The 25,358-nt window shown below is 45.4% G+C and overlaps 1 protein-coding gene across 3 annotated transcripts in view; it reads right to left on the bottom strand.

Annotated features, from left to right (window-relative positions):
• The window catches only part of BCL2L1 (BCL2-like 1), a 51,490-nt gene extending 38,167 nt beyond the window's left edge, over window positions 1–13,323 (bottom strand). The window contains exons 1-2 of one of the 3 annotated variants that reach the window (XM_010841752.1): window positions 13,110–13,323; window positions 11,010–11,685 (exon numbers count right to left, since the gene is read on the bottom strand). In XM_010841752.1, coding sequence (XP_010840054.1) covers window positions 11,010–11,573 — 564 coding nt within the window. In that variant the 5' untranslated portion in view covers window positions 11,574–11,685; window positions 13,110–13,323. Of the gene's footprint in view, window positions 1–11,009; window positions 11,686–11,993; window positions 12,912–13,109 lie in introns of those variants that run through there. The other 2 variants (XM_010841751.1, XM_010841750.1) reach the window with 2 other exon arrangements.
• Between the last annotated feature and the right edge of the window lie 12,035 nt (window positions 13,324–25,358).

The raw sequence follows: 25,358 nt of genomic DNA, 5'->3' as shown, positions 1-25,358 counted from the left end.
TGCACTGCTCTTACCTACCAAAGCTGCCCTTGCCACATTCTTTTCACCTACTGTAAGCCTTCATGCTCCACATCTTCCTCGGAGGTAGTAACGACGCCTAACTGAGCATACTGTATTCAGGCACCATGCTAGGTGGGCTAGTCACTCACTCCTTCAGTAAGTATTTGCTGAGTGGACCCCTTGTGCCAAGCATTATGAGAGATGCTGGGGATGAAGGAAACATGAGACAAAACTCCTGCACTCTGGGAGCTTAGGTTTTACAAAAGGAGACAGACAGTAAGGAGGTAAACACAGGTGGCCTCTGGAGAGGTGACATTTGAGTTGAGACCTAAATGCTAAGACAGCCCTGATCAGATCTAGGGAAAGAGTGATCCATGCAAGCCCGAGCAAAAAAGATCACCACTGCTATCTTCATTAAGGGATGACTACTACCTTTCATTTTATGGACGAGGAAACCGAGGACTTGGTGTGAACTGCACAAAAGTCCTACTGCTGGGAAAGCTATCATTCAAGCCTCTAGTGAACTTTCTACTTCCTGACACTTTCCACTATTGGCACAGAAGAGGTCTGAGCTGGCAGTGCAGCTGGCGACGGAGAAGGAGCACAGGATGATGCAGGCTGAGGGTGGAGGCCACTGGGCCGAGTCACCAACTGAGTAGCTGATGGTGGGAGTGGGCTGGTTTGGCGGAGGTCCAGGTACCCGTGGGATGTGGCCAGCGGGTCTGTCCTCTTCCATTTCTGGAGTCTACACTACAGATTTGGCATCGTTTGCCTGGAGCCGTTCACCAAGGGCTGTGAGTGTATTCCTACTGCTTTAAATGAGTTTGCTCCCTTAAGGACATTTTTTAGCCTGTTGCTAAGTCGCTTCAGTGTCCGACTCTGTGCGACCCCATAGACGGCAGCCCACCAGGCTCCCCTGTCCCTGGGATTCTCCAGGCAAGAACACTGGAGTGGGTTGCCATTTCCTTCTCCAATGCATGAAAGTGAAAAGTGAAAGTGAAGCCGCTCAGTCCTGTCCGACTCCTAGCGACCCCATGGACTGCAGCCTACCAGGCTCCTCCGTCCATGGGATTTTCCAGGCGAAAGTGCTGGAGTGGGGTGCCATCGCCTTCTCTGTTTGTAGCCTAACCTGCATCTAATAATAACAACCCTTCATGTTCATTGAGCAAATCCTGGCCAAGCCTGTGCCCAACCCTAGGCCCTGTGCCAGGTACTCAGGGGTGAAATAAGCCAGTCTGGGCCTGCAGAGAAACAATGACGCTGTGGTTTGAGGGTAGGCTTTGGTATCAGATACAGCTGAGTGCAAGACCCAGCTCTGCCTCTTACAAGGTGAGTCACTCTGGACATGCTATAGGGCCTCTTGAAGCTCTGAATTCTCCATCTTCATACCAAAGCAGTTGTGAGGACCAAAGAGGATGATTATGTCAGGGCATAAACATAGCACCTGGCACAGAGCAAGCACTCAACACACAGCGTCTGTCGTTATTACTAAGGAACACTTATGCATTTTACTTTCTCATTTGAGCCTTGCTTACTCTTCGGGCTGGTACTATTCTCTCAGATGTGTGGATGAGGCTGGAAAGCTGATTCGGATAGTGCAGCAGCACCACCAGCGAGAAATTAAGCTAAGCTTCAAATCTGAGTGCAGAGTTTTATCTAAGGTTTTGTAGAAAGTGATCAATACATCCTGTAACGAGCCTTGCCTGGTGTGTCTGGGAGCTGAGGGAACAGCTGGGTGCCGCACACAGACTGACTCAGATGGCAGAAGAACACACCAGCATGGCCCAGGGTGTGGGGCATGGAAACAGATCATTGAGGAAGGGCACCCAGGCCCCTCACTGCAGTACCCACAGCATGCCCAGCACTCAGCACAAATAAAGCATGCACCAGTATTTGCTGATTTAACAAATGAAACAAAACTCAGGACAGCTCTGAGCAATGAATCCAGACTTACTAAAAGCAACATCGATAAGAGTGAGTTAAAAGAATTCTAAGCCATTTACTGTGGGATAAGACTCCTGCTGTAGTTTCCTCCCTGAAATGGAACTGAACATACCCACATCACTCACTTCACTATGAAATGATGTATACACATCATCTTTATACAAAGACGTAAATTATAAAGTATTATCATGCACATAAAAACGGTTATCATCATGCTACAGACCACTAAGGCAGTAAAGTGTCGTGAAGACAAGCACCTCAGGTTTGAATCCCCGGTCGTCCTGGTAACAATAGTCTGCGAGGCTCCGAGCATGCCACTTTTCTCTGAGACTCAGTCTTCTCAACTCTACCGTGAAGATGACACTACCAACCTGGCAGGGTTTTTAAGATGGTTTAGAGATAAAGAACACAGGCTTCGAGTAAGCCAGACGTGGTTTCAAATCTTAACTCTGCTTCTTACTAGCTGAGTCCCCCCAAATCTCACTGTCCAGTAATGCTGAGGTTGTTGGACAGTAACACAGAAATGAAGCTGGGGAAAGCCCTGCCACATAGTAAGCACTGGATAAACGCCAACAACCATTCAGACACATTCGGGGAAGGGGGTGCAGTGCAGTGTTTAAAAGGGGGAGCTTGGAAGTTACCCTTGTAGGCTTTGCCACTTACTAACCGTGCTACCCTGCATAAGCTACTTAACATCTCTGTACCTCAGTTGCCTTGTTTGAAAAACAGGGATAATAATAGCAACAACTTCAGAATATTGTCTACGAATGGAATAAATTAGTACATGTAAAGCATTGTGAACAATGCCTGGCATACAATAAGCACTTGATAAATGTTAGGTGCTATTAATAGTAACATTAACAATAATATTAATCACCAAGTGGAATAAGAGGGAGGGACTGTATAATCCTGGGACACGGGCATCCTGTGGAAGAGTTCCAGGGAAGTCCCTGGGCAGCTGTTTGTAGGCAAGTTCTCAGCCTCTGGCAGAAAGACTCTTCTATAGAAAGGACATGAGGCTGAGGGTTCCTGAGCAAAAACTTCAGTCCTGCTGACCAAGAGGCCAGCCTCTGGGGAGGCCAGTCAGGCTCCTTGGAAGGACACAGTGTTCCCGGCCCCGCCTGACTCGGGGGAACAAAGGCACGTGTGTGTGGCCAGGGAGGAGGGAGGGGAATGTTTCCCTTTCAAGAGCGGAACAAAGGATCTGAGGCATAGTTGACTGCGTTCCAATTCCCTCCCAGGCTAGCTTCCATTCCTCAGATGATTGTCCAACAAGGTTTTCAATCTTTTAGCTTCCTCCTGAAAGGTGACCGCGGGGAGGGGGTGGCAGGCTCCACTCGACCCTCCATCAATCGTCTCCAAGAGGTAGGATTTCTACCTGCCAAACCTCTGAGGAGTCCCAGGCCTGTGCAGGGGGTGGGGTGGGGACCCCTGAGGGTTAATGGATGACATAGGGCACCGCAAGTGACAGGTTTCATGTCCCTCTAGGGGAAGTTCAAGACTACTACTAACTGCTACTTAGTGTGGAGCCAGGAGAGAATCCAGGAGTTTGGACAACCCCCCTCGAAGGGTGGGTGGAAAGGTGTGACAGAACTCAGTGGAAAGCATTTTCTAAATCTGAAAGGGATGATCGTGAGCTGGAGAGAGAAGACGGTGAAGGGTCAAAGGGGAGGGAACAAAGAAACTGACAAAAGGAAAGGGAGAGACATGGGCAAAAAAGGAGTCTGTGCGTGGGGAGAGCCTTTAGGAATATTACTTTCCAATTTCCACACTCTAGCCAGCAAGAATCCGGCTGCAGGGCTGGGACAGGAAGCAGTCCATGGAAGTCACTGCAATGGCATTTCCTGAAGAGGGAGAAAAAAACCTCTAGTTCCGAGGGGAGCTCTGGAGTCTGACCAAAAAGTGCTGCAGTGGGGAGCCAGTCTCAAAGCTCTGGCTTGGCCTGAGTCTCATCAGGGGTGAAACCATGAGGCAGAAGGTCCCAAAGGCAGTTTCTTTCTGCAAAAATACTATTTACAAAAATCAGTATGTAATAAATGTGATTGAAGGAACCCTAGGATGTGACTGCTGATACTAACCGTCACTATGCAGAGCCATACGACAGGAATTAACTCACTGAATCTTCAGAACACGGCACCATTATTACAGCCATTTACAAGGTAAAAGACTTGCCCTAGGTCACACAGCATACAAGTGATCAAATCTAGATCTGAAAGCCCAAACCCTGCATCTTCCTCCTGATGGGCAAGTCACTTCATCTTTCTCAGCCTGATTTCCCTCTGCTCACCTCCCGGGTTGTCGGTTATAAGCATCAAAAAGGCAAGGTGGGGGGAATTACTGGCAGTCCAGTGGTTAGGCCCCGAGCTTCCACTGCAGGGGCCATGGGTTTGATCCCTGGAAAGAGCCATCCTACAGCATAACTATCATGAAATATGCCACAATGGTGGAACCCACCACAAGGCCTAGGGCCATTGAGAAGCAGGATTCCTAGACTCAACTTCAAACCTCCATCTTATAGATGGGAAACTGGGGCCTAGAAGTGATGTAGCCAAGGTGAAACAGTGAGCTGAGGCAGATTTGAGACTAGAACTGGGATCCTAACAAAGACCAGCATTTGACTAACATGGCAAAGCAGCACTACAGAGCTCCTGGCAGGACAGGAACACTGCCGGGGCCTGCCTGCCTGCCCTAAAGGTGTGCCAGGTCACTGTGGAGTCCAAACAAGGGAGAACAGATATTGCAGATTCTGTGAATAGGTCTCTGACACAAGCTCTGTGCAAAAATGGTCAGAATTACGATACCAACTACTGTCAGACTCTATGCGTCTCAGGCAGATCTCGTTAGGTCTTTGTGAAGCAGATAATACCTGCCCTAAGGTTCAGAGAGTTCGAGAAGCTTGCCCAAGGTCACAGAGCTAGACACAAGTGAACTGGGACCTCAATCCAGACGCGGTGCAATTATTCAGAAGCAAGAGTGCTAGAGGGAAGGGCCATTCAGGATACCACATTTGGAGAGACTATCTCCAAAGAACATCTAGCATACTTAAACCTGATTCTATGACTGCTAAGCTAAGTGGTTAAAAAATGTGGCTTTCAAGGTGGTCGGACCCATCAATACGCCATGTGAGTCTGGTCTTGTTCCTTAGTCCCTTTTCACCATTTCCACCTCTACCTCCTGATTCAAGCCACTCTTCTTTCTCACTTGACTGCTGCGCCAGCCTCTTTGCTGGGTTCCCCTGTGGAATTCAGAACTTGTGGAGCTCATCCCTGCTCCTGATCTTTTCCTGGGCTCTCATTCAGCCAAAGTCGAGTCCTCATCACGGCCTGTGATACGCTAAGAGACTGGCCCCTGGCTACTCTGCCCCCTCAATTCCACCCACTCTCCCCTCTTCCCTCTCCCCTCTGAGCACTCTTTCTCTTGCTGTATTCTCCCCAGCTGCACTGGCCTTCTCTTTCATCCTTGAGCCTGGCCAGCACACTCCCTTCTGAGTCCATCCCTCTGCTTATAACACACTCTCTAAAGGAACCCACATTAACCACCAACTTACCTTCTTCAAGTCTTGGCTGAAATATTACCTTTCAGTGATGCCTTCCCTAGACACTCTTTTAAAACTGCAGCCTTATCTCCTTTGCTAGGCATGCCTCAATGTACTTTATTTTCTTCATAGCACTTAGTCTCAACTGATATATGTTACATATGTATATAATTGGGGCTTCCCAGTTGGCTGAGAGGAGAAGGCACTGGCGACGCACTCCAGTACTCTTGCCTGGAAAATCCCATGGACGGAGGAGCCTGGTAGGCTGCAGTCCATGGGGTCGCTAAGAGTCAGACACGACTGAGCAACTTCACTTTCACTTTTCTCTTTCATGCATTGGAGAAGGAAATGGCAACCCACTTCAGTGTTCTTGCCTGGAGAATCCCAGGGACGGGGGAGCCTGGTGGGCTGCCATCTATGGGGTCGCAGAGTCGGACATGACTGAAGTGACTTAGCAGCAGCAGCAGCAGCAGCAGGTGCCTGAGAAGTAAAGAATCTGCCTGCCAATGCAGGAGATCTGGGTTGGATCCCTGGGTTGGGAAGACACCCTGGAGAAGGAAATGGCAACCCACTCCAGTATTCTTGCTTGGGAAATGCCATGGACAGAGGAGCCTGGAGGGTTACAGTCCACGGAGTCGCAAAGAGTTGGACACAACTTAGAGACTAAACAACAACAATTACATGTTGTCTGTTTCTCCCCATTAGAATATGAGCTCCCGACAGAGAAACGTAATTTTATGTAATGCTGTACCACTAGTGCCTAGGACAGCCTGACACACAACAGGAGCTCAATTAATACTATCTGAATCAATGCATAAATAATTAGATAAAGGGCAATTCCCATTACTATTATTCTGGTTTGATAAGTGTCTGTTTCTTCAGAAATTTAGTGAGCTTCTCTTTCATTACATACCTGCTATGCCTAAGGCCTCTGCTCCATGTCAATTAAACAAGTATTGACAAGACGTGGAACTCTACTCTCAGGAAATTCCTAAACCTAATAGAGGTGTGGTAGTGTCAGAAATGTCTTTATACTAATTTAAACTCTATCAGTGTGATTAACCTACCCAAGCTCTCCTGTACCATACTAAAAAAAGGCTTAGCCCCTCTTCCTGCAGATATTTGAAACCAGTGATCCTGGTCTCCTGGGTCTCCTTGTCCCCAGGCTAAACAAAAAAACCCACTGGGACTGTCTGACTCAGATCTGCCAACTGGGAACAGGGAAGACAGACTGTCGGCCAGGGAGACAGAAGAGAAGTGGATCCAGGAGCAGACTGACTCCTTCAAAGAAAAGAGAGGGAGTCCTTGGGGAGGACTCCACGGAATTAGGTTGGGGGCGGGGAGAGAGCCCGGCTAATTAAGGCAGTAGGAGATTATGTTTCCGTAGAAGAGCAGCTCACTGGGAATTACCCCTAAATCTATCCATGGTAAACCCAGACAAAATCATGGCTGCTGAAAGAAAGCCCTGTGATGGAAGGCTGAGGGCACTGGAAAAAACCAGGAAGGATGCTCAAGCCTCTAGCCTCAGGACAGATACCTGCTGGGGAAGGGATAACTAACAACTGCACCTTCCGGTAGCCCACACAAAAACCGAGAAAACCCTGCAGGTTCCACTGAAGGCCCCTGAAAAAACCTGGGGTGATTTTCTACCAGAAGCTGAAGGGCTCTGTGGGGCTACTGCGGAAATCAATCCTAGGAAGCCTGGAAAACCCTATGATGGTGATGGAGTTTTAAGGGCAACTTCAAATGTACCTCCAGAAGAACCGAGTGTTTTGAGGGGGAGCCCCTGAGACACTTCTACCTCACTTTGGGACCTGAATGAGATTACTAAAAATTTCCACGTTTGGGGTTTCTAATGGGGTTTCCCCAAGAAAACCGCAGAATTGCCAACAGCTGCTGAGATCTGCAAAGGTCGCTGAGGTGCTTCAGCAAAGCATACATCAGTGCCAATGAAGCCAGAACAGTCAAGAAGAAACCTACAGAAACTAGAAGACCACAGAGCCATGCAGCCTGGGGAAAGGCCAAATGATGTTTTCTTCCCCCACCCCCCAAAAACTGTTCAACAATGTGTTTCCATCAAGCTAAGGGGTTTCCCAGGGACAGTGATCCCAAAATGGCCTGGCCCACCTGGGTCCGACCACCCAACTGTCCACATTCCCATTGGAAAGCCCCAGAAACATTCAATCTCTGCTGTTCTGGTTGAGTATCTCAAGGGCTGGCTTTGTGTCTCAAGAAACTCTGGGGTCAAAGTTCAGTTTTTGGAGCCAGGTAGCCCACTCATTAAAAGAAGTGCCTCCACCATACAATTAGGGCCCAGGAGAGCCTTTGTTCTACAGCATTTACTAGAGTCAAGCTATGGCAGGTGGCTATCATTAGTTCACTTTACAGGTGGGAGAGATGAATGGACAAGAGAGACAAACAGGTTCAGCACCTCGCCAGGGGACTCTAGGTAGGCAGTGGTGTGGCTATATAGATGAGGAATTCCAGTCCTTGGGGCATCACCCACAATTAAGCAGACATACTTGGAGTAGGCCATCTTCTCCCTTTATGCACATAATTCTTACCTGCCGGGAGGGCCAGAGACGGTTTTAACAAAAAATTAACAAGAAGCCCACTCTCACTGGGCAAAATCCTGATACTGACTTGAGTTTTACCAGTGACAGAATCTAGAAGCTGCATACATGCCTCTGGCAGCCTGCTACTGCCAACACAGGTGCTGTTCTTCCTGCAGTTCCTGAACAAGGCCAGCATCACAGACTCAAGTGAACACCTCCACAGGCATGTTTTGCTTGGCCCAACAGCGTCTCTGGCTCACATTATTACTCCTAAGACAATGTGATATGGAGGGGAAGAGATTATAGGCTTTGGAATTAGGCCCACCTGGGGTAAATTCTCACTCAGTCACCTAACTGGCTGAGGAATACTTGAGGCCAGTCATTTAAGCTACCAGGAGCTTCATATATAAACTGAGAATAAACCTACCTATCTTAGAAAGTTATTGTGTGGAGTATATGAAATAGCATGTTATTTCCATGAGATAAAGTACCATATTTGGCTTATAGCCAATACCTAGCACATGCCTGCTTCACAGAAGATGCTCAGTGAATTTTGGCTGCATAAGTAAAAGACCTAATACAATGCCTCATGCATAAGATATACTCCATAAAAGCACATTTCCTTTTCCTTTCCTGCAAGGATGCTAAATTTAGAGCATATCCCAGAGTGGAATGGCCCATAATTCTGACATTCATGGATTCCCCAGGCACAGCCTCCAGGAAGGTTATGAGATGCCACTGCAGCAGCCAGTGTGCAGCTCAAATAGAATGGTCCCTGAGAGGAAGTGGGCGGGTACCTTCTACCCAAAGGATCCCAATGTCACATGTTCTCTATCTCTTGGCCTTGGGAAGAACACGTGCCCAGAAATGGTTCTGACATAACTGGCTCTTCTGCACATATCCTCTCTGTCCACCAAGAGGAAGTAACATATGGTATGCTGTCCAACGGGCTCTGGTAACTCTTGGGCAAAGAGACAGCAGAAGATGGAATGTCAATCCAGTGGTGATCTAATGATCTTGCCCAGTGTTGCTGTGTCGAAGACCTCTTTCCACACGTAACACTGGGTGACTAACAACTCTCTGGTCCAGGTGGCACTCTTAGACACTGGCTGGCAGGCCAGGAACCTCTCCCATGTTGCCTTTTGTTAACAGTTGGCCACAACCCACATGGTATTAGGACCACCAGCCAGAGATAACAGTGAGGGGCAAATGGCCCAAGTCCCTACTTAGGCCTCAGAGGGTGCGTCGGAAACACTGGAATCCTGTCCCTCCTGTAGTAAGTTAAACAAATATTTGCCCCTAAAGAAAATCAAAGCAGGCAGGAATAAGAGAGGTCATCACACAAACCAACAGGAACTATTTAATCATTTATTCCCCCAGGGAGTTCATTTACTGAAAGGCTTTCAAGTCGGGTCAGTCTTAGCCAAAGAAAGACCTCCACCTTTACCTTCCCAGCCCCACCCCGGTCATCTGACCTCTACTCTGCTTTTTATAAGAACTGGCAGTAGGAAGAGTTGATGAAGTTGCAAAGAAATGGGAAATAAGACAGGGGGTGGTGTACCTGGAGGTCCCTTGCTCAGTGGTAAACTGAAGTGGCTGCCACACCCTAGGCCCAGCCTCTGGATAATTGCATTCTCAACATTCCTGAGTCCATGGTGCGTGGCCCTTTCCACCTCAGCTCCTTCAATAGATGACTTATTTTCCACAGCCTGCTCAATTTCTGAAGGACAGAATGAATACCTCTCATAAGCCCTACACCTCCCTGAGGCAGGGAGATAAGCGGGGAGATATGACTGAGTTCACTGCAAAAGAGCAAAAGCTGCTGACAGTGACCACAGGTAAAGAATCCCTCCACACCAGCTCATCCTGACTTGGTGATATCAGGGCAAGGGAATTCTCTTCCCTGGCAAAGGAATGAGGCACGACTCGGGTTCAGAAAGTGTACCTGGATCTGACAATAACTACTAGAGCAAACTTCCTGTCGCTATGCTCACATCAGCTCCAAGATTTACAAGGACTGCAAGGCAAGGAGGGTTGGCCACATTTTTTTAGTGGAAGAACCTGAGGCTCAAGGTAAACTGGCCTGTCCAAGGTCACACACCTAGTTAAGTGACGGGGCTGGGACTCACACCCGTGTCAGTTTGTTTCTGAAGTCTGTCACTGAATCTCAATGTGCCAAGGAGCCCCAAAGACCAGGTTCTTGCATTGCCAGCAAACAGTGCTCAGTGAAGAGGCCCCAGGGCCGTGGCAGAAAAGTGACAAGCATAACAGCTGGAGCTCCCCAACCAACCCAGGCAGTGAGGTGCAAAGTCCCTGGGCTTATGCGTGACACAGCAAGTGCTCCGCAAACTGGCCAACCACACAGAAAAGTCACATACTTTAGAGCCAATAAACATGGGCCATAGGACAAACACAACTGGCCCACTGGCGCAGCTTACAACCTAAAATCAATCCTCAGCCATCCAAGCCAGAGGGATGCAAAGCCAGGCCATGCAAACTCTGAAATAAAGGGAACCTGATTTAGAGGAGGGAAGCCCAGGACAGGATTGACATCTCAAGGGAGTAAGACTGAAGGGGCTGGTGGGTCACTGATACTCACTATCTTCTCCAGGCATTCCACTCATCACCCCCTTAACATCATGAGCCATTATGTCAGGGTGAGGGGTAACCTGTTACCTTTGCATTCTCAAAGGTTTGGGGCCAAATGAACACACAGGCTATGTTATCTTCTGCAGAGAAACTGGAACACAAGTATGACAGAGTAGGGTCACGAGGAAGACAGAATGAAGATGTCTGGTCCTCACAGAACTAGGTTATCTGTATTTCAGAAGTTAATCTCTGTGATACAATGAGGCCAATTATGTCTCCTTAACAAACAATAATAATCACCCAGCACAACAGACACAGGGGGAAAGGTTGTTGGGGATTTGACCAGAAGCCAAGGAAAATGAATATGTAAGGGGCGTGGTTCTTACCCAGCCGCCGTTCTCCTGGATCCAAGGCTCTAGGTGGTCATTCAGGTAAGTGGCCATCCAAGTTGCGATCCGACTCACCAATACCTGCATCTCCTTGTCTACGCTTTCCACGCACAGTGCCCCACCGAAGGAGAAAAAGGCCACAATGCGACCCCAGTTCACCCCGTCCCGGAAGAGTTCATTCACTACCTGTTCAAAGCTCTGATATGCTGTCCCTGGGGTGATGTGGAGCTGGGACGTCAGGTCGCTGAATGCCCGTCGGTACCTCAGTTCAAACTCATCGCCTGCCTCCCTCAGGGCTTGCTTCACCGCTGCCATGGGGATCACTTCCCGGGCATCCGAGCTTCTGCTGTGGCCAGTGGCTCCATTCACAGCAGGGCTATCCGCCAGGTGCCAGGATGCGTTGCCATTGATGGCACTGGGGGTTTCCATATCTGATTCTGTCCCTTCTGGGGCCTCAGTTCTGTTCTCTTCCACATCACTAAACTGACTCCAGCTGTATCCTTTCTGGGAAAGCTTGTAAGAGAGAAAGTCAACCACCAGCTCCCGGTTACTCTGAGACATTTTTATAATAAGGATGGGCTCCGCCAGTCCATTGTCCAAAACACCTGCTCACTCACTGGGTCTGGTCTCTGCTTAGTGGTTCTCTTCGAAGATCCAAAGCCAAGACAAGGTTCTGAAGGGAGAGAAAGAACTTCAGGGGTAAAAAAATGAATATGCAAGCCATTTACCTACAACATCCCATTCCCCACTCCAGGTACTTGAACTGGGTTCTTTGCCGCTCTTATGAAGATCTGGGTCTAGCTTCCCAGGTACTTCGATGAAGTCAATTTGAAAGCACCAGTGGGCTCTGAATCATCACACTGACCTTTTTTTTCCCCTCCCCTTTTATCCCAGCCACCCCCTTTTCTCTGAAATGTCTTCCTCGAAAAGTCATCCCCATGGGCAGTCTGCCCCCCACCCCCATACCCCCTCACCACCTACATTCAAATCCGTCTCAGGCGACGGCAGGCAGGTGCAGCCCCCGGAAGATCTTTTGTATCATAGGTGGGAGAGGAGGTGGCAGCGGGGATGCCGGTAAGTCAACCGGCCTCGCGGCGGCGGCTGGCAAAAAAAGCAGCTCCGGCTGGAGGGATCATGCGACCCGGCGGACTGAGAGCTCAGGAGGCGACACAGGAATTACGAAGCTCAAGAACCGGCCCCCTCGCTTGCTTCCTCCTCCATCGCCCCGATCGAGGGCGGCCGCTTAGCAGCCGCGGCCTCCTGCCACCCGGGAGCCCAGCCCCCTCGCTCTTGCACGCCCCTTGGCTCTCCGCCTCCTACTGGGAGCTAGGAGAACTCTCTCGGAGGTGGCTGGTGTGAGGTTTAGTTTTTGTTTTTTTTCTATTTCAGTATCAGCCCTGGGTGAGGCTTCCGAAGAAACCCTGAAGGGACTTCTCGATGGGGCTCAAGGTTTCGATGAGAAACAGAGGGAGGGGAACACTGCCTTAGATCTGCGGTCTGAGTTTGGAAAGGCCATCCCCGGGTCTTTCTGGGAGGCTGAAAGCCGGAGACCCCCCAGAAACGCCGCTGGCTTTCTTTGAATTCCCCAAAGGCCCTGGTCGTGGCGGTGGCGGTGGGGGATTGCCGGGTCCTCCATTCCCCGCACGGACACAATGGCCGCCGGCGCCCTGCACAAAGACCCGGCGAGGGTGAGGCGCCGAGCCTCTCCACCGGTCAGAGACAAGGGTCGAGGCCTGCTCGAGAGCCCCCACAGCTGAGACTACGTTTTCCTGGGGACAGGCCCAGGTCGGCTTCTTGGCACCCCCGGGAGGGCTTAGGGGCCCGGGGTTGCACCTCTCTAGAGCCCGGGGTGGGTGGGCTGCGGCCTCGCGGCTTCCTCCGCGCGCTAGGCCGGGTACCCGCCTGGCCACCGCCCCGTTGCTAGGCAACCGCTCTCCCTCAGGGGCGCCCCCTAGACCTTTCTGGGAGGTGGGGTCTCGCCCCCGGCAGCCCGCCCCGGCGTAGCCAATCAATGAGCCCAGGTAGCACGGAAGCAGAACGGCGAGGGCTCCCATTGGGCGCAGCGCCTGCCACGCACAGGAGAGGCGGCGCTCTCACCTGCGAGCCCCGCGAGCCGTGGGGGGCCACATACCCCCTTCATCGGCCAGGTCGTTTCCGGGCGCGAGTGCTCTTCGCGGCCAAGTTCCGCGCTGCGGACCGGGGCCGGCCTACCTGGCTGACGGCTCGCGCTCTCTCTTCCGAACGAGCCGGCCTCAGTTTCCCTGAAGAGACCGGGGGAACTTGCAAGCTCAGTCACTTCCGGTGCCGCGGCAGCGCGCGCGAGCCCGAGACGCAGAGGGAGTGCGCGCCTGGAGGACTGGCGTCAAGAACTGGGCGAGAGCGCCCCCTGGCGATAGATGTGAGGATTCCGGACACACAAGGGAAACATTCACATTTCCATTCATTCTTTTGGTCAGTTTAATCCACCGATCAGTTTGTATATCGAAAAAGTGTTGCCTTGTGGCTAAGAACCTTGTGTTTGCGATTCTAGTCTTGCCGATTTGGCAAGTTACTCAACTGCTGCGCGCCTCAGTTATCCTTAACTCTAAAAATAGAGTAAAAACCAGCCTCCCTCCTTGAGTTATTGTGGTGATTTTAGAGTTATTTGTGAAGTCCATAGTCTTTGCTGCATAAATACATTCGGCAAATATTTATTGTTTGGGTTGCTGAAAATAGACTTAGGAACAAGACAAGACATGACCCATGCTTTCATAGAGACTAAAACCCTTGAGATGGAGAGAGATAGTAAATAACTGAGCCGGGCTCCTCCGTTCATGGGATTTTCCAGGCAAGAGTACTGGAGTGGGGTGCTATTGCCTTCTCCGACTGAGAAAACAAGGTAATTTCAAATAGTGACTATGGCTCTGAAGAAAACAAATCAGGGTATTTTCATAAAGAGGGTGAAGGAATAGGTGGTCCATTAAAATGGACCAGTGAGGGAAACAGACATTTTTTTAAACTGTTTTTTTAATTGTTTGTGTAGGGTGCCAGAAATGGCCTCTTTGAAGAAATGACATAGAACCCAAGACCAGAAGTGTAAGAATATGCCAACCCGTTGAAAGAGTGTAGAGAACATCAGACTTAGCAGAGGAAATGGCTTGTACAACGTGTCCTGAGGGAGGAAGCTTCTGGCATGTCCCAGAAACTGAAGGAAAAGCACTGTGACTGAGGGAGGGCAAATGCTATGTGAAAGGATGTTGAGAAGTTGACTGTGGGAATGAGTTGGAATTGATTCTAAACATTGAAAAGTTTTATTTTGTGGTAATTTAGTTGATTGAAAATAGAATATTAAAATATACCGAAGAGCATAGAAAGTCCTCTTCCCGCTCCTGCTTTCTAATCCCTGATTCCCCTCACAGAGATCATCACAATTAATTAATTAATTTTTCTGCTGACTGTGTGACATGTGGGATCTTAGTTCCCCAACCAGGGGTTGAACCCATGCTCCGTGCAATGGGAGCACAGAGTCTTAACCACTGGACCATCAGGCAAGTCTCAGAGATCATCACTCTTAAGCCTTTCTTCTGGAGTCTTTCAGAGACAGTCACTGTATTCACAAGCAAATGTATACGTAAAAATGTTTTACACAACTGGTAACTTGCTATAAACACTTCTACATCTTGCTTTTTTTTGCTGAGCGCTATGTTTTCAGTCTACCCTGATTTTTTGTTTTATTTCTTAAATATTTAAGTATAATTGATTTACTATGTTGTGTTAATTTCAGATGTACAGCAAAAAAAAAAGTTATACATATATCCATTCTTTTTTGGATTCTTTTCCCATATAACTCTCCCTTAATTTTTTAAATTAACACACAACTTCATAAAAATATGGGCTTCCCTGGTGACTCAGACGGTAAGGAATCCACCTGCAATGCAGAAGATCCAGGTTCGATCTCTGGATAGGGAAGAGTCCTTGGGGAAGGGAATGGCTACTGACTCCAATATTCTTGCCTGGAGAAGTCCATGGACAGTGGGCTATAGTCCATGGGGTCGTGAAGAGTAGGACACTAACACTTTATAAAGATATGCTGTAATGCACTTGCCCAATCCCCTATTTAGGGACAATTAGGTAGTTTCCAGTCTTATCTTATTATAAATAAAGGTATAACTTGTTCATTGGTTATTTTGCATATGTGGGAGTTTATCTGTTAAGTAAATTCCTGGAAGTGGAATTGCCGGTAACTGAATATATGAATTTGTTTTTGTTTTGTTTTAATGGATATTGGCAACATGCTCTACATAGCAGCTGCACCAGTTGGTCCCCACCATTAAAGCATGAGACTGATTATTGCCTCACATCCTGAGCTACACAGAGTGTTATCAAACTTTTTTATCTTCACCAATCTGATAGGTAAAAACTGAGAGGCACTTTTATTTTTCATTTCTTTTTATTGAGTGAAGTTGAGCAATTTTTCATATTTATATGAGACTTTTTGGGGGGTGAGGTTTTGTTCTGATGAATTCTCTGTTTATTTTGCTCGCCCTTTTTTTCAGTTGGTATTTCTGTTGAACTTTTTTCTCATTGATTTGTAGAATGTTTATCCTTTTTTTTTCTCCCCTACATATAAGTTATCAATAGTTTCCCAACGTATTATTTATTACCATGGGAAAACTTTTATTTTCTATATAATTAAACGTATGAGTCTTTTCCTTTGTGGTTTCCAGGTTCTATGTCATTCTTATGAAGACTTTTTCCAGCTTGATACTCTAAAAATAATTCTCTGTTTTCTTCTACTTGGTTTCATATTTTACATTTCAATCTTTGTTCCATCATAAATTCCCTTCAGTGTAAGATGTGAGGCAGGAATCCATAAATTTTTTTCCAAATAACTATCCAGTTACCCCAGTATCATTATCTTTTCCCAACTCACCTGAAATATCTCATTACCATTGTCTATATTCCCAAGTGTATTTGTGTCAATTTCTGAACTTTTCATTATGTTCCAGGGAAAGGTTTTAAACTGGCACAGGACATGATCTGATTTCCTTTATTAAAACTTGTGATGTCACAATCATTTCAACGTGGAAACTTTTGTTCTGAAGGTCTACGATGGGCTTTGGGAGCCCAGCAGAGGGCAGAGTAGCTGAGGGGCATTTTAGGTGGAAGGTGCTGCCTGAGCAGAGGTGTGGAGTGTTAACAAGAGGATGCAGATGTGTCTTAGAAATAAACCAAGATGACTGAGAGGAAGTGGTGGCAGAGGAAGCAATGCAAATGTGTTTCCGAGGGTGCTGGACACTAAATAGGCACTGGAGGAGCCAGCCATCCTTTTTGAACAGAAAGGCATGAAGAGATTTATATTTGGGGAAGATAGAGCATTTGGGGAAGGGAACTTTGCCAAGATTTATTAAGATCCTTAAAAATGGTTCTGGAGGGACTTCGCTGGTGGTCCAGTAGTTAAGACTCCACACTTCCAATGTAGGGGGTGAGGGTTCAATATTTGGTCAGGGAACAAGAAACTGAGATCCCACACGCTGCATGACATGATCAAAAAAAAAAAAAGACTCTGGAAAGATCATTGAAAAATAATCTTTGATTGGAATTGAATTTAAGAAAAAACATGAAGTGCAACCAAAGTTTATCCACGGAAATATTTATACAAGGTTATTTATAACACAGGATAGAAAAAACTGAGAAGTTCAGTAAAAAGAGTGATGCTTTAAATAGATTAAGTTCACACCATACTTCATGATGTGGAAAAATATTCAAACCATAGAAGTTTGAAAAAAGGTTACAAAGCTATTCTGAGAATTATTCTAATTTATTTAAAAATGTACATTACATGCAACATATAGTAGAAAAGATTATACCAGGATGCAAAAAGGTGGTTATTGCTACATAGTCAAATTATGGATAATTTGATTTTCTTTTTTATACTTTTTGTATTATCTAAACATGACTATATTTTGTAAAGTTGAGAAATACTGTTTATAAAAACATGTTTGCTGAGATTTAGATGATGAGATGCTTATGGTATAATGTTAAATGAAGATAAAGATACACAAAATTAGATTTGTGACATCTCAACTCTAAATACCATACATAAGAAAAAAGGCTGGGAAGTCAATATGATAAAGACAAAAGAAAAATGGAGAAAGCCCTTGTGCAGACAGTAAAGAGGAACAGAAACGAGTGGCCAATAAACCACAGAGACTGAGGTAGATGCTCAACCCCAATAGTTATCAGGGAAAATGCAGATGAAAACCTCAGTGAGATACCATTTCACATTCATCAGATTGGCAAATCTGAAATTCCATCAGATTGGCAAATGAGAAAATCTGTCTTCTTTTTGGTCTATGATTGTTCAGATCAGATCAGATCAGATCAGTCGCTCAGTCATGTCCGACTCTTTGCAACCGCATGAATCGCAGCACACCAGGCCTCCCTGTCCATCACCAACTCCTGGAGTTCACTGAGACTCATGTCCATCGAGTCAGTGATGCCATCCAGCCATCTCATCCTCTGTCGTCCCCTTCTCCTCCTGCCCCCAATCCCTCCAGCATCAGAGTCTTTTCCAATGAGTCAACTCTTCGCATGAGGTGGCCAAAGTACTGGAGTTTCAGCTTCAGCATCATTCCTTCCAAAGAAATCCCAGGGCTGATGGTCCTTCAGAATGGACTGGTTGGATCTCCTTGCAGTCCAAGGGACTCTCAAGAGTCTTCTCCAACACCAGTTCTTATTTTTGGTGTTTTCATGAGAGTCAGTGAGTTCAAGTCCTTCTAATTTGCCATCTTGTTTCCTCCCTCCAGATTATTTTAATGATGTCCTAAATTTTGGTAAATATCTTGCCTTTGACTGACTTCTAGAGCTCCTTTCAATCAACTCTCAGAAAGCAAACCATCAATCCAGTGCAGGAACTGGAGGGAATGGTGCTGCCTGCTTGCCAGCATCTCCCTCACCTTGGCAGAGGAAAATTGGATAAAATCAAGTATGGTTCAGGAATATGGTTCAGGAATATTCTTGAATATTCCATTCAAGAATATGGAATAGAGACTTCCCTGGTGGTCCAGTGGTAAAGAATCCGCCTGCCAATGCAGGGGACATCAGTTCGATCCCTGGTCTGGGAAGATTCCACATGCCATGGGGCAGCTATGCTTGTGTGCCACAACTAATGAAGCCGGTGTGCCTAGAACCTGTATTCTGCAACAAGAGAAGCCACCACAATGAGAAGCCCATGCACCTCTACTAGAGAGTAGCCCCTGCTCGCTCCAACTAGAGAAAGGCTGCACAGCAACAAAGACCCAGCACAGTCAAAAATAAATAAAAAAGTAATCTAAAAAAAAAAAAGAATACAGAATAACTTTGGGAAAAAAAAATCATTGTTACAGAGTAGAATTGAAGATGCCCACAACATATGACCCAGCAATTCTATTTTTTTATATATGTTCTAAAATAACTCTTAACACATGTGTGACATGCAGATATAAGGATGTTTCTAGCAGTACTACTTGTTATAGCAAAAATATGGAAACTATCCAGTTGTTCATTATAGCAGACAATTAACCAAATAGTAGTATGTTTATGGGCTTCCCAGGTGGCGCTAGTGGTAAAGAACCTGCCTGCCAGTGCAGGAGACGTAAGAGATGCATGCTGCTGCTGCTGCTAAGTCGCTTCAGTCGTGTCCAACTCTGGGTGACCCCATAGACGGCAGCCCACCAGGCCCCCCTGTCCCTGGGATTCTCCAGGCTAGAACACTGGAGTGGGTTGCCATTTCCTCCTCCAATGCATAAAAGTGAAAAGTAAAAGTGAAGTCGCTCAGTCCTGTCCGACTCTGTGCGACCCCATAGACGGCAGCCCACCAGGCTCCTCCACCCATGGGATTTTCCAGGCAAGAGTACTGGAGTGGGGTGCCATTGCCTTCTCTGAAGAGATGCATAAGCATATATAATTTTTGTAATTTAGAAAGTTTTTTTTAAAATAGAAAAAGTCTCCAATATTAAAGCCTTGACCTAGGCCAGGGTCCACTGCAAATGCACAGGATGGAATTTCAAGTGATTTCCCTTTTCCAACTTCGAGAAGAATACAAAAGTGAAAGTGAAGTGAAAGTCGCTCAGTTTTGTCCAACTCTTTGCGACCTCATGGACTATCCAGGCCAGAATACTGGAGTGGGTAGCCTTTCCCTTCTTCAGGGGATCTTCTCAACCCAGGGATCGAACCCAGGTCTCCCACATCACAGGCAGATTCTTTACCAGCTGAGCCACAAGGGAAGTGAAGAATCCAAAGGCACCACTCATTTTCCTCTGTCTCTGAATTTGCCTAGTCTGGAAATTTCATATGGATGGAATTATACAGTATTTGTCCTTTTGAGTCTGGCTTCTTTTATTTAGTATTATGTTTCTGGTTCATCTATTTTGTTGTATATATCAGTATTTTATTCCTTTTATTAAAGAATACTATGCCACTGTATGGATTTACCACATTTTATTTATCCATTCATCAGTTGATGGATGCTTGGTTGTTTCCTATAGTTCATCGCTTTTAATTACTGTGTGCTAATTTATTTGCTGTGTGCCAAGGTGTCATCCCTTGTGGCTCAGATGGTAAATCCCCAAGCAACGTGGGAAATCCAGGTTCGATCCCTGGGTAGGGAAGATCCCCTGGAGAAGGGAATGGCTACCCACTCCAGTATTCTTGACTGGAAAATTCCATGGACAGAGGAGCCTGGTGGGCTACAGTCCATGGGATCACAGAGAGTCATACTCGATCGAGTGACTAACGCACAAAGTGTCTTCATGGATCACAGCCTTGTCATGGTGAAGGGGCTTGTGTAACTCGAAGTTATAATCCATGGTGTGCAGGGCCACCCAAGATGGGCTGACTCAACAGACATGAATTTGAGCAAACTCCAGGAGACAGTGGAGGATAGAGGAGCCTGGTGGACTACAGTCCATGGGGTTGAAAAGAGTCAGACACAACTTAGCAGCTGAACAATAACAACAAGGTATCTGTAATTCTTCCTCCAGAATGGATTCCACATCAGCCAGGAAGAGACCAGGACACCCACAGAGCTCCGTGTTTGGTTGGATGGGAACTGTAGAAGACAGATCCTTTTGATGACTGTCACCAATGGCTCACACTTGCAAACTTCTCCAGGGGGTGTCACTGGGTGATCACAACCAACTCGCCTACAGGTGTCTGAGGGTTATGCCGCCACCTAGAGCCAGTGACTAGCTGTTGTTTATTCTTGAAGTAGGTGGTCTCCACTGAGCTGAAAGGCAGGTCTGGATTTCTAGCCTGGTGACCACCGGTTGGATGGTGGAGGGAGTGACAGACATGGAATGAAGAAGATTTGGAAGGGGTAGGAGTAAAAGTTGGGTCTTTCCTTCTCACTTTTTAAATACAGAGCTTGGCTTCCTGCACTTCTCCTTTGCAGACATCTTTCCTCTTCCATTATAAGAAATAATAAACTCAAAGTACACAAATATTAATAATACATGGATATATTCTTTTTAACCAATTAAAGATAAATCTCCAATTATTGTTTCTATCCATGTGTCCTGTTTAGTTCCTTCCCTCTGAAGTTCCCACTCTCTGAGTCTCAATTTCCTCAATCTATAAAATGGAAATACAACATCACTTACATTACAGGGTTATTGTTAGGATGAAATGAGTTATGCGCAAAGTACTTCAAAGAGTGCTTGGTATGTGGTAAGTGCCAGGTAAGTGCTAGCTGTTATTACTTCTTCACACCTGTGGGAAAAGTGTTGCACTGTTTTGCATATTAAAAAAATAATGATCAATTATACTACAATAAAAAAAATACTTAAGGTCCAGAAAAAAAAAAAACATAATGGTTTCATAATGAAAAAACAAACCCACAATCAGCACTTTGTGTTTTAACTCAATAATGTGCTTCAAAGATAGCTCCCTATCGGTCCAGATCTATCGAACTCTTTTTGAACTGATGCTTAGTGTTCCATCTTATAGACAGTTTACTGAAACAGCCCCCCTACTAATGGACAGTTAGGGAGTTTCCAATTTCTCACAACTACAATGCAACAGCCTACTAATTGATATCCCTATTTCTACTCTCGTTCCCCATCCCCCTGTTTTCAGCATAGTAGCCAGAGTTATCCCATTAGAAGTAGAGAGTAAATCAATGCTCAAAACCCTCCCAGGACTCCCACCTTATTCAGAGTAAAAATGAATTTCCTTACTAAGGCCCACTTGATCTACATCCTGCCTGGGAATATCTCTGGCTTCATTTCCTGAAACTCTCCTCCTTTCTGTTTGATCCAGCCACCCTGTGTGTGTGTTAGTCGCTTAATCCTGTCTGACTCTTTTTGACCCATGGACTGTAGCCTGCCAGGATCCTCTATCCATGGAATTCTCCAGGCAAGAATACTGGAGTGGATTGCCATTCCCTTCACCACCAACCACCCTGACTTCCTAGCTATTTCTAAAACATTCCTCTCTGCTCCTGCCTTTGCACTGGCTGTTCCTTCTGCCTAGAACACTCTTCCTTAAGATATCTGCCTAACTTACTCCTCCTTCTTCAAGTCTTCATCCAAATGTCCCTGAACTACCCTATTTATATTTACCCTTTTACATGGATAAGGCCAAAACAGTCATGACTGAAATTATGGATGAAGCTAACCGGATGTATCTGTGTTTCTTTCAGGTCTAAAATTCTTTAGTGATTTCAGACCTTGATGTCTCCTATTCATAAATAATGGGAACTTGAGACCCATCATACCATATTAATGGATGCAGAAGGACTCTCTGGGGCCAGGCTTACCTCTTGTTAATTTGGGAGGACTTGGGAAGTTCTTGCACACAGCCTTCTGGCATTGGTTCATTCATTCACTGAGCACTTTCTGCCTAGTAGGCCCTGAACACAGCACAGCTTTGATACCCCTTCTCTTCTAATATAAAACAAGCACATTTACCTTCCCTGCCCATGGCCCTGCATGTACCTGGAGGTCAGTGAACTGCCAAAGCCTAGGCAAGCCCTGTCCTCCCTTTGTCTCTGTCCAGCCCTCTGTTTCTCCTCTTCTTTTCATCTACCCTTAGGGGCCTGGTGAGCAGACAGCTTTGCATTTATCACCTATTATGAGATATCATTTATATTATGAGATCTCATTTATGAGATACTTATTTATTTACCTTGTTTAGTGTCTGTCTTCTCCACTAGTATGTCAGCTCCCTGAAGACAGAGATTTTTGTCTGTCTTTTCACTACTGCATCCCCTCACTTAGCATAGCGACTGACACATAGTAGGCGCTCCATAAATGTTGCAGAGACTGTGTCTTCATGTGAAAGATGATAAGTGTGTCTCTTGGAACTAAATCTAGAAATAGAAGTTCTAGGTTGCAGGGCACACATGTTTGACATTTTAAATAGATGTTGCCAAGTTGCCCTTTAAAACAGCTGAGCCCATCCATTCGCCCATCTTCTGAGTTACCTTGTAAATTATTGATATCATCACACTTTTAATTTTGGTCAATCTGATAGGTGAAAGACAATACTTGTTTGTTTCATTAAACTTAAAATTAAATTTCAGCATTACTGCTGAGACCAAGCATCTTTTCATGTCTTAATGGCCAGTTTTGTTACTTCTTCTACGAATTGCCTTCCCTCCCACTCCCACGCCTATGGAACTTTTGTCCTCTTATCACTGATTCTTGCTGCTGCTGCTGCTGCTAAGTCGCTTCAGTCGTGTCCAACTCTGGGTGACCCCAGAGACGGCAGCCCACCAGGCTCCCAGGTCCCTGGGATTCTCCAGGCAAGAACACTGGAGTGGGTTGCCATTTCCTTCTCCAATGCATAAAAGTGAAAGTGAAAGTGAAGTCGCTCAGGCGTGTCCGTCTCTTAGCGACCCCATGGACTTCAGCCTACCAGGCTCCTCCATCCATGGGATTTTCCAGGCAAGAGTACTGGAGTGGGGTGCCATTGCCTTCTCCTATCACTGATTCTTAGGAGGGTTTTTGTTGTTGTTGTTTGCATTTTGTTAGATGTTTTGGAAATATTTGATTTTGTTGTTTTTCTTTTTTAAAAATAATTTTATTATTTATTTATTTATGGCTGTGTTGGGTCTTCATTGCTACTCTCTAGTTGTGGTGCAACGGCTTCTCGCTGTGGTGGCCTCTCTGGTTGCAGAACAGGGGGCTTTAGAGCTCATGAGCTCAGTGGGGTTTGTTGCCTTGAGGCATGTGGGATCTTAGTTCCTGGACCAGGGATTGAACCGGCGTCCTGTACACTGGCAGGTGGATTCTTAACCACGAGACCAGGAGGGAAGTCCCTGTTTGTTTTTCTTTTGTCAAACAGAATTTTAAAGTTTTGATTTGGTCAGTCTTTTCCTTTGTGTCTCAGTTTTTTTCTTTTATCTTACTTTAAAATTTCCTATATGATGTCATATTTTTAGCTGTAAAAATTTTAATTATTTTATATCTTTAGGGTTTTAATTCATCTGAAATTTGTTTTTGTAAATAGTACTGGATAAAAATCTAACATAATATTTTCCCCAAATGAAAAGCAAATGTCCCAAATCCATTATTTGTTCCATTTGATTTGAAATTCTACTCAGCATTTACTAAATTCTGATATCCATGGGTCTGTGTCTGCATTCTTAAATTCTTCTACTGATCTTTTGCTGTTGTTAACAAAATTTCTATGCCAGTATCCTACTTTAAAAAACTGTGGAAAATTTCAAATGCATTTATGTTTGAATATGTATATACGTGGGCTTCCCAGGTGGTGCTAGTGGTAAAGAACTCTCCCACCAACGCAGGAGACATAAGAGATGCAACTTTGACCCCCGGGTCAGGAAGATCCCCTGGAGGAGGGCATGGCAACCCACTCCAGTGTTCTTAACTTGGAAATTCCCATGGAGAGAGGGGCCTGGTGGGCTATAGTTCATTGGGTCGCAAAGAATCAGGCACGAAGTGACTTGGCACGCATGCATGCATGTATATATGTATCATGAACCTGTCAGTCAGGTTTTTTAAAAATGTTTTACTTATTTATTTGGCTGCACTAGGTCTTAGTTGGGGCAAATGGGATCTTTGATCTTCATTGCAGCATGCGGCATCTTTAGTTGCAGCATGTGGGATCTAGTTCCCTTACCAGGAATTGAACTGGGATCCCTGCATTGGGAGCATGGAGTCTTCAGCCAGTGGACCACTAGGGAAAACCTCCTGTTACTCAGTTTTAACAATTATCAATTTGTGGCTAACCTTGTTTCAGCTATATTCCCATCTTCTCTTCTTGGCATACTCCAGATTATTTTGAAGCAAATTCTAGAGTTATTTCATCCTTACCCTTTCTATTTGTATCTCTAGAAATAAGGAATATTGAAAAACAAAAACAAACCAAAAAACTCTACTCTTGCTGTATTTTGCTTGTTTTTTTTTTTTTTCTGTTTATTTTTTGAAAAAACTAGATCTTTTGTTTTCTTGTTGTCTAGTTGTCCCAACTGGATTTTGCTGATTGTATCCTCATGGAATCAATTAATGATACTTTAAAAATTATAATTTTGTAATATGTTAATATTTATGAGATCTGGTATGGCAATTCCCCCTATTATTTTTCAAAATTCAGATGCCAATTCTTCTATTTTTTTCTTCCATGTGAATTTTAAAGTCAATTTGGCAAATTCCATGACAAACATGTATTGGATTTTCATTAGAATTGTATTTAACTTTTAATATGGAGAATTTACAGTATTAGATCGCACCATTCATTAATAACATATATGAAAGCATGAGTCACCCAGTCACATCTGACTCTTTGCAACCCCATGGACTGTAGCCCACCACGCTCCTCTGTCCATGGTATTCTCCAGGCAAGAATACTGGAGTAGGCAGACATTCCCTTTTCCAGGAGATCTTTCCGACTCAGGGATCGAACCCAGGTCTCCTGTACTGCAGGCAGATTCTGTACAGCCTGAGTCACCAGGGACACCCAAGCCTTATTTAATTATTTTTATAGTTATTCAACAAAGTTTCAGTTTTAAAATTTCCTGTAAAAGTTTTAGGCTTATTTGTTAAAACTTTTGTAGCTTTTTAAAATTATGAACACTGATCTTTTAAAAAAATTTTATGTATTTTTACTAAGCATAATTTACATATAGTAAAATACACAAATCTTAAAGGTACAACTTACCAAATTTTACCTATTATACATCAGTGTAACCATCAGATCCAGATATGGAACATCTGTATCACTCCAGAAAGTTCCTCAGATTTGTGTCCTTTTGAAGAAAAAGTTAGTTTATCCCCATTCCAAACTGAAGATTATACAAAATCCAATATATTAAAAAAACATATTTAAAAAAAAGAAATTTCTCAGGTTGAGAAGAGGACCCCT

Source organism: Bison bison, unplaced genomic scaffold (assembly GCF_000754665.1).
Source record: "Bison bison bison isolate TAMUID 2011002044 unplaced genomic scaffold, Bison_UMD1.0 scf7180017864167, whole genome shotgun sequence".
In the NCBI taxonomy this organism is placed as follows: Eukaryota; Metazoa; Chordata; class Mammalia; order Artiodactyla; family Bovidae; genus Bison; species Bison bison.
This window is presented reverse-complemented; position numbering and strand designations above follow the sequence as displayed.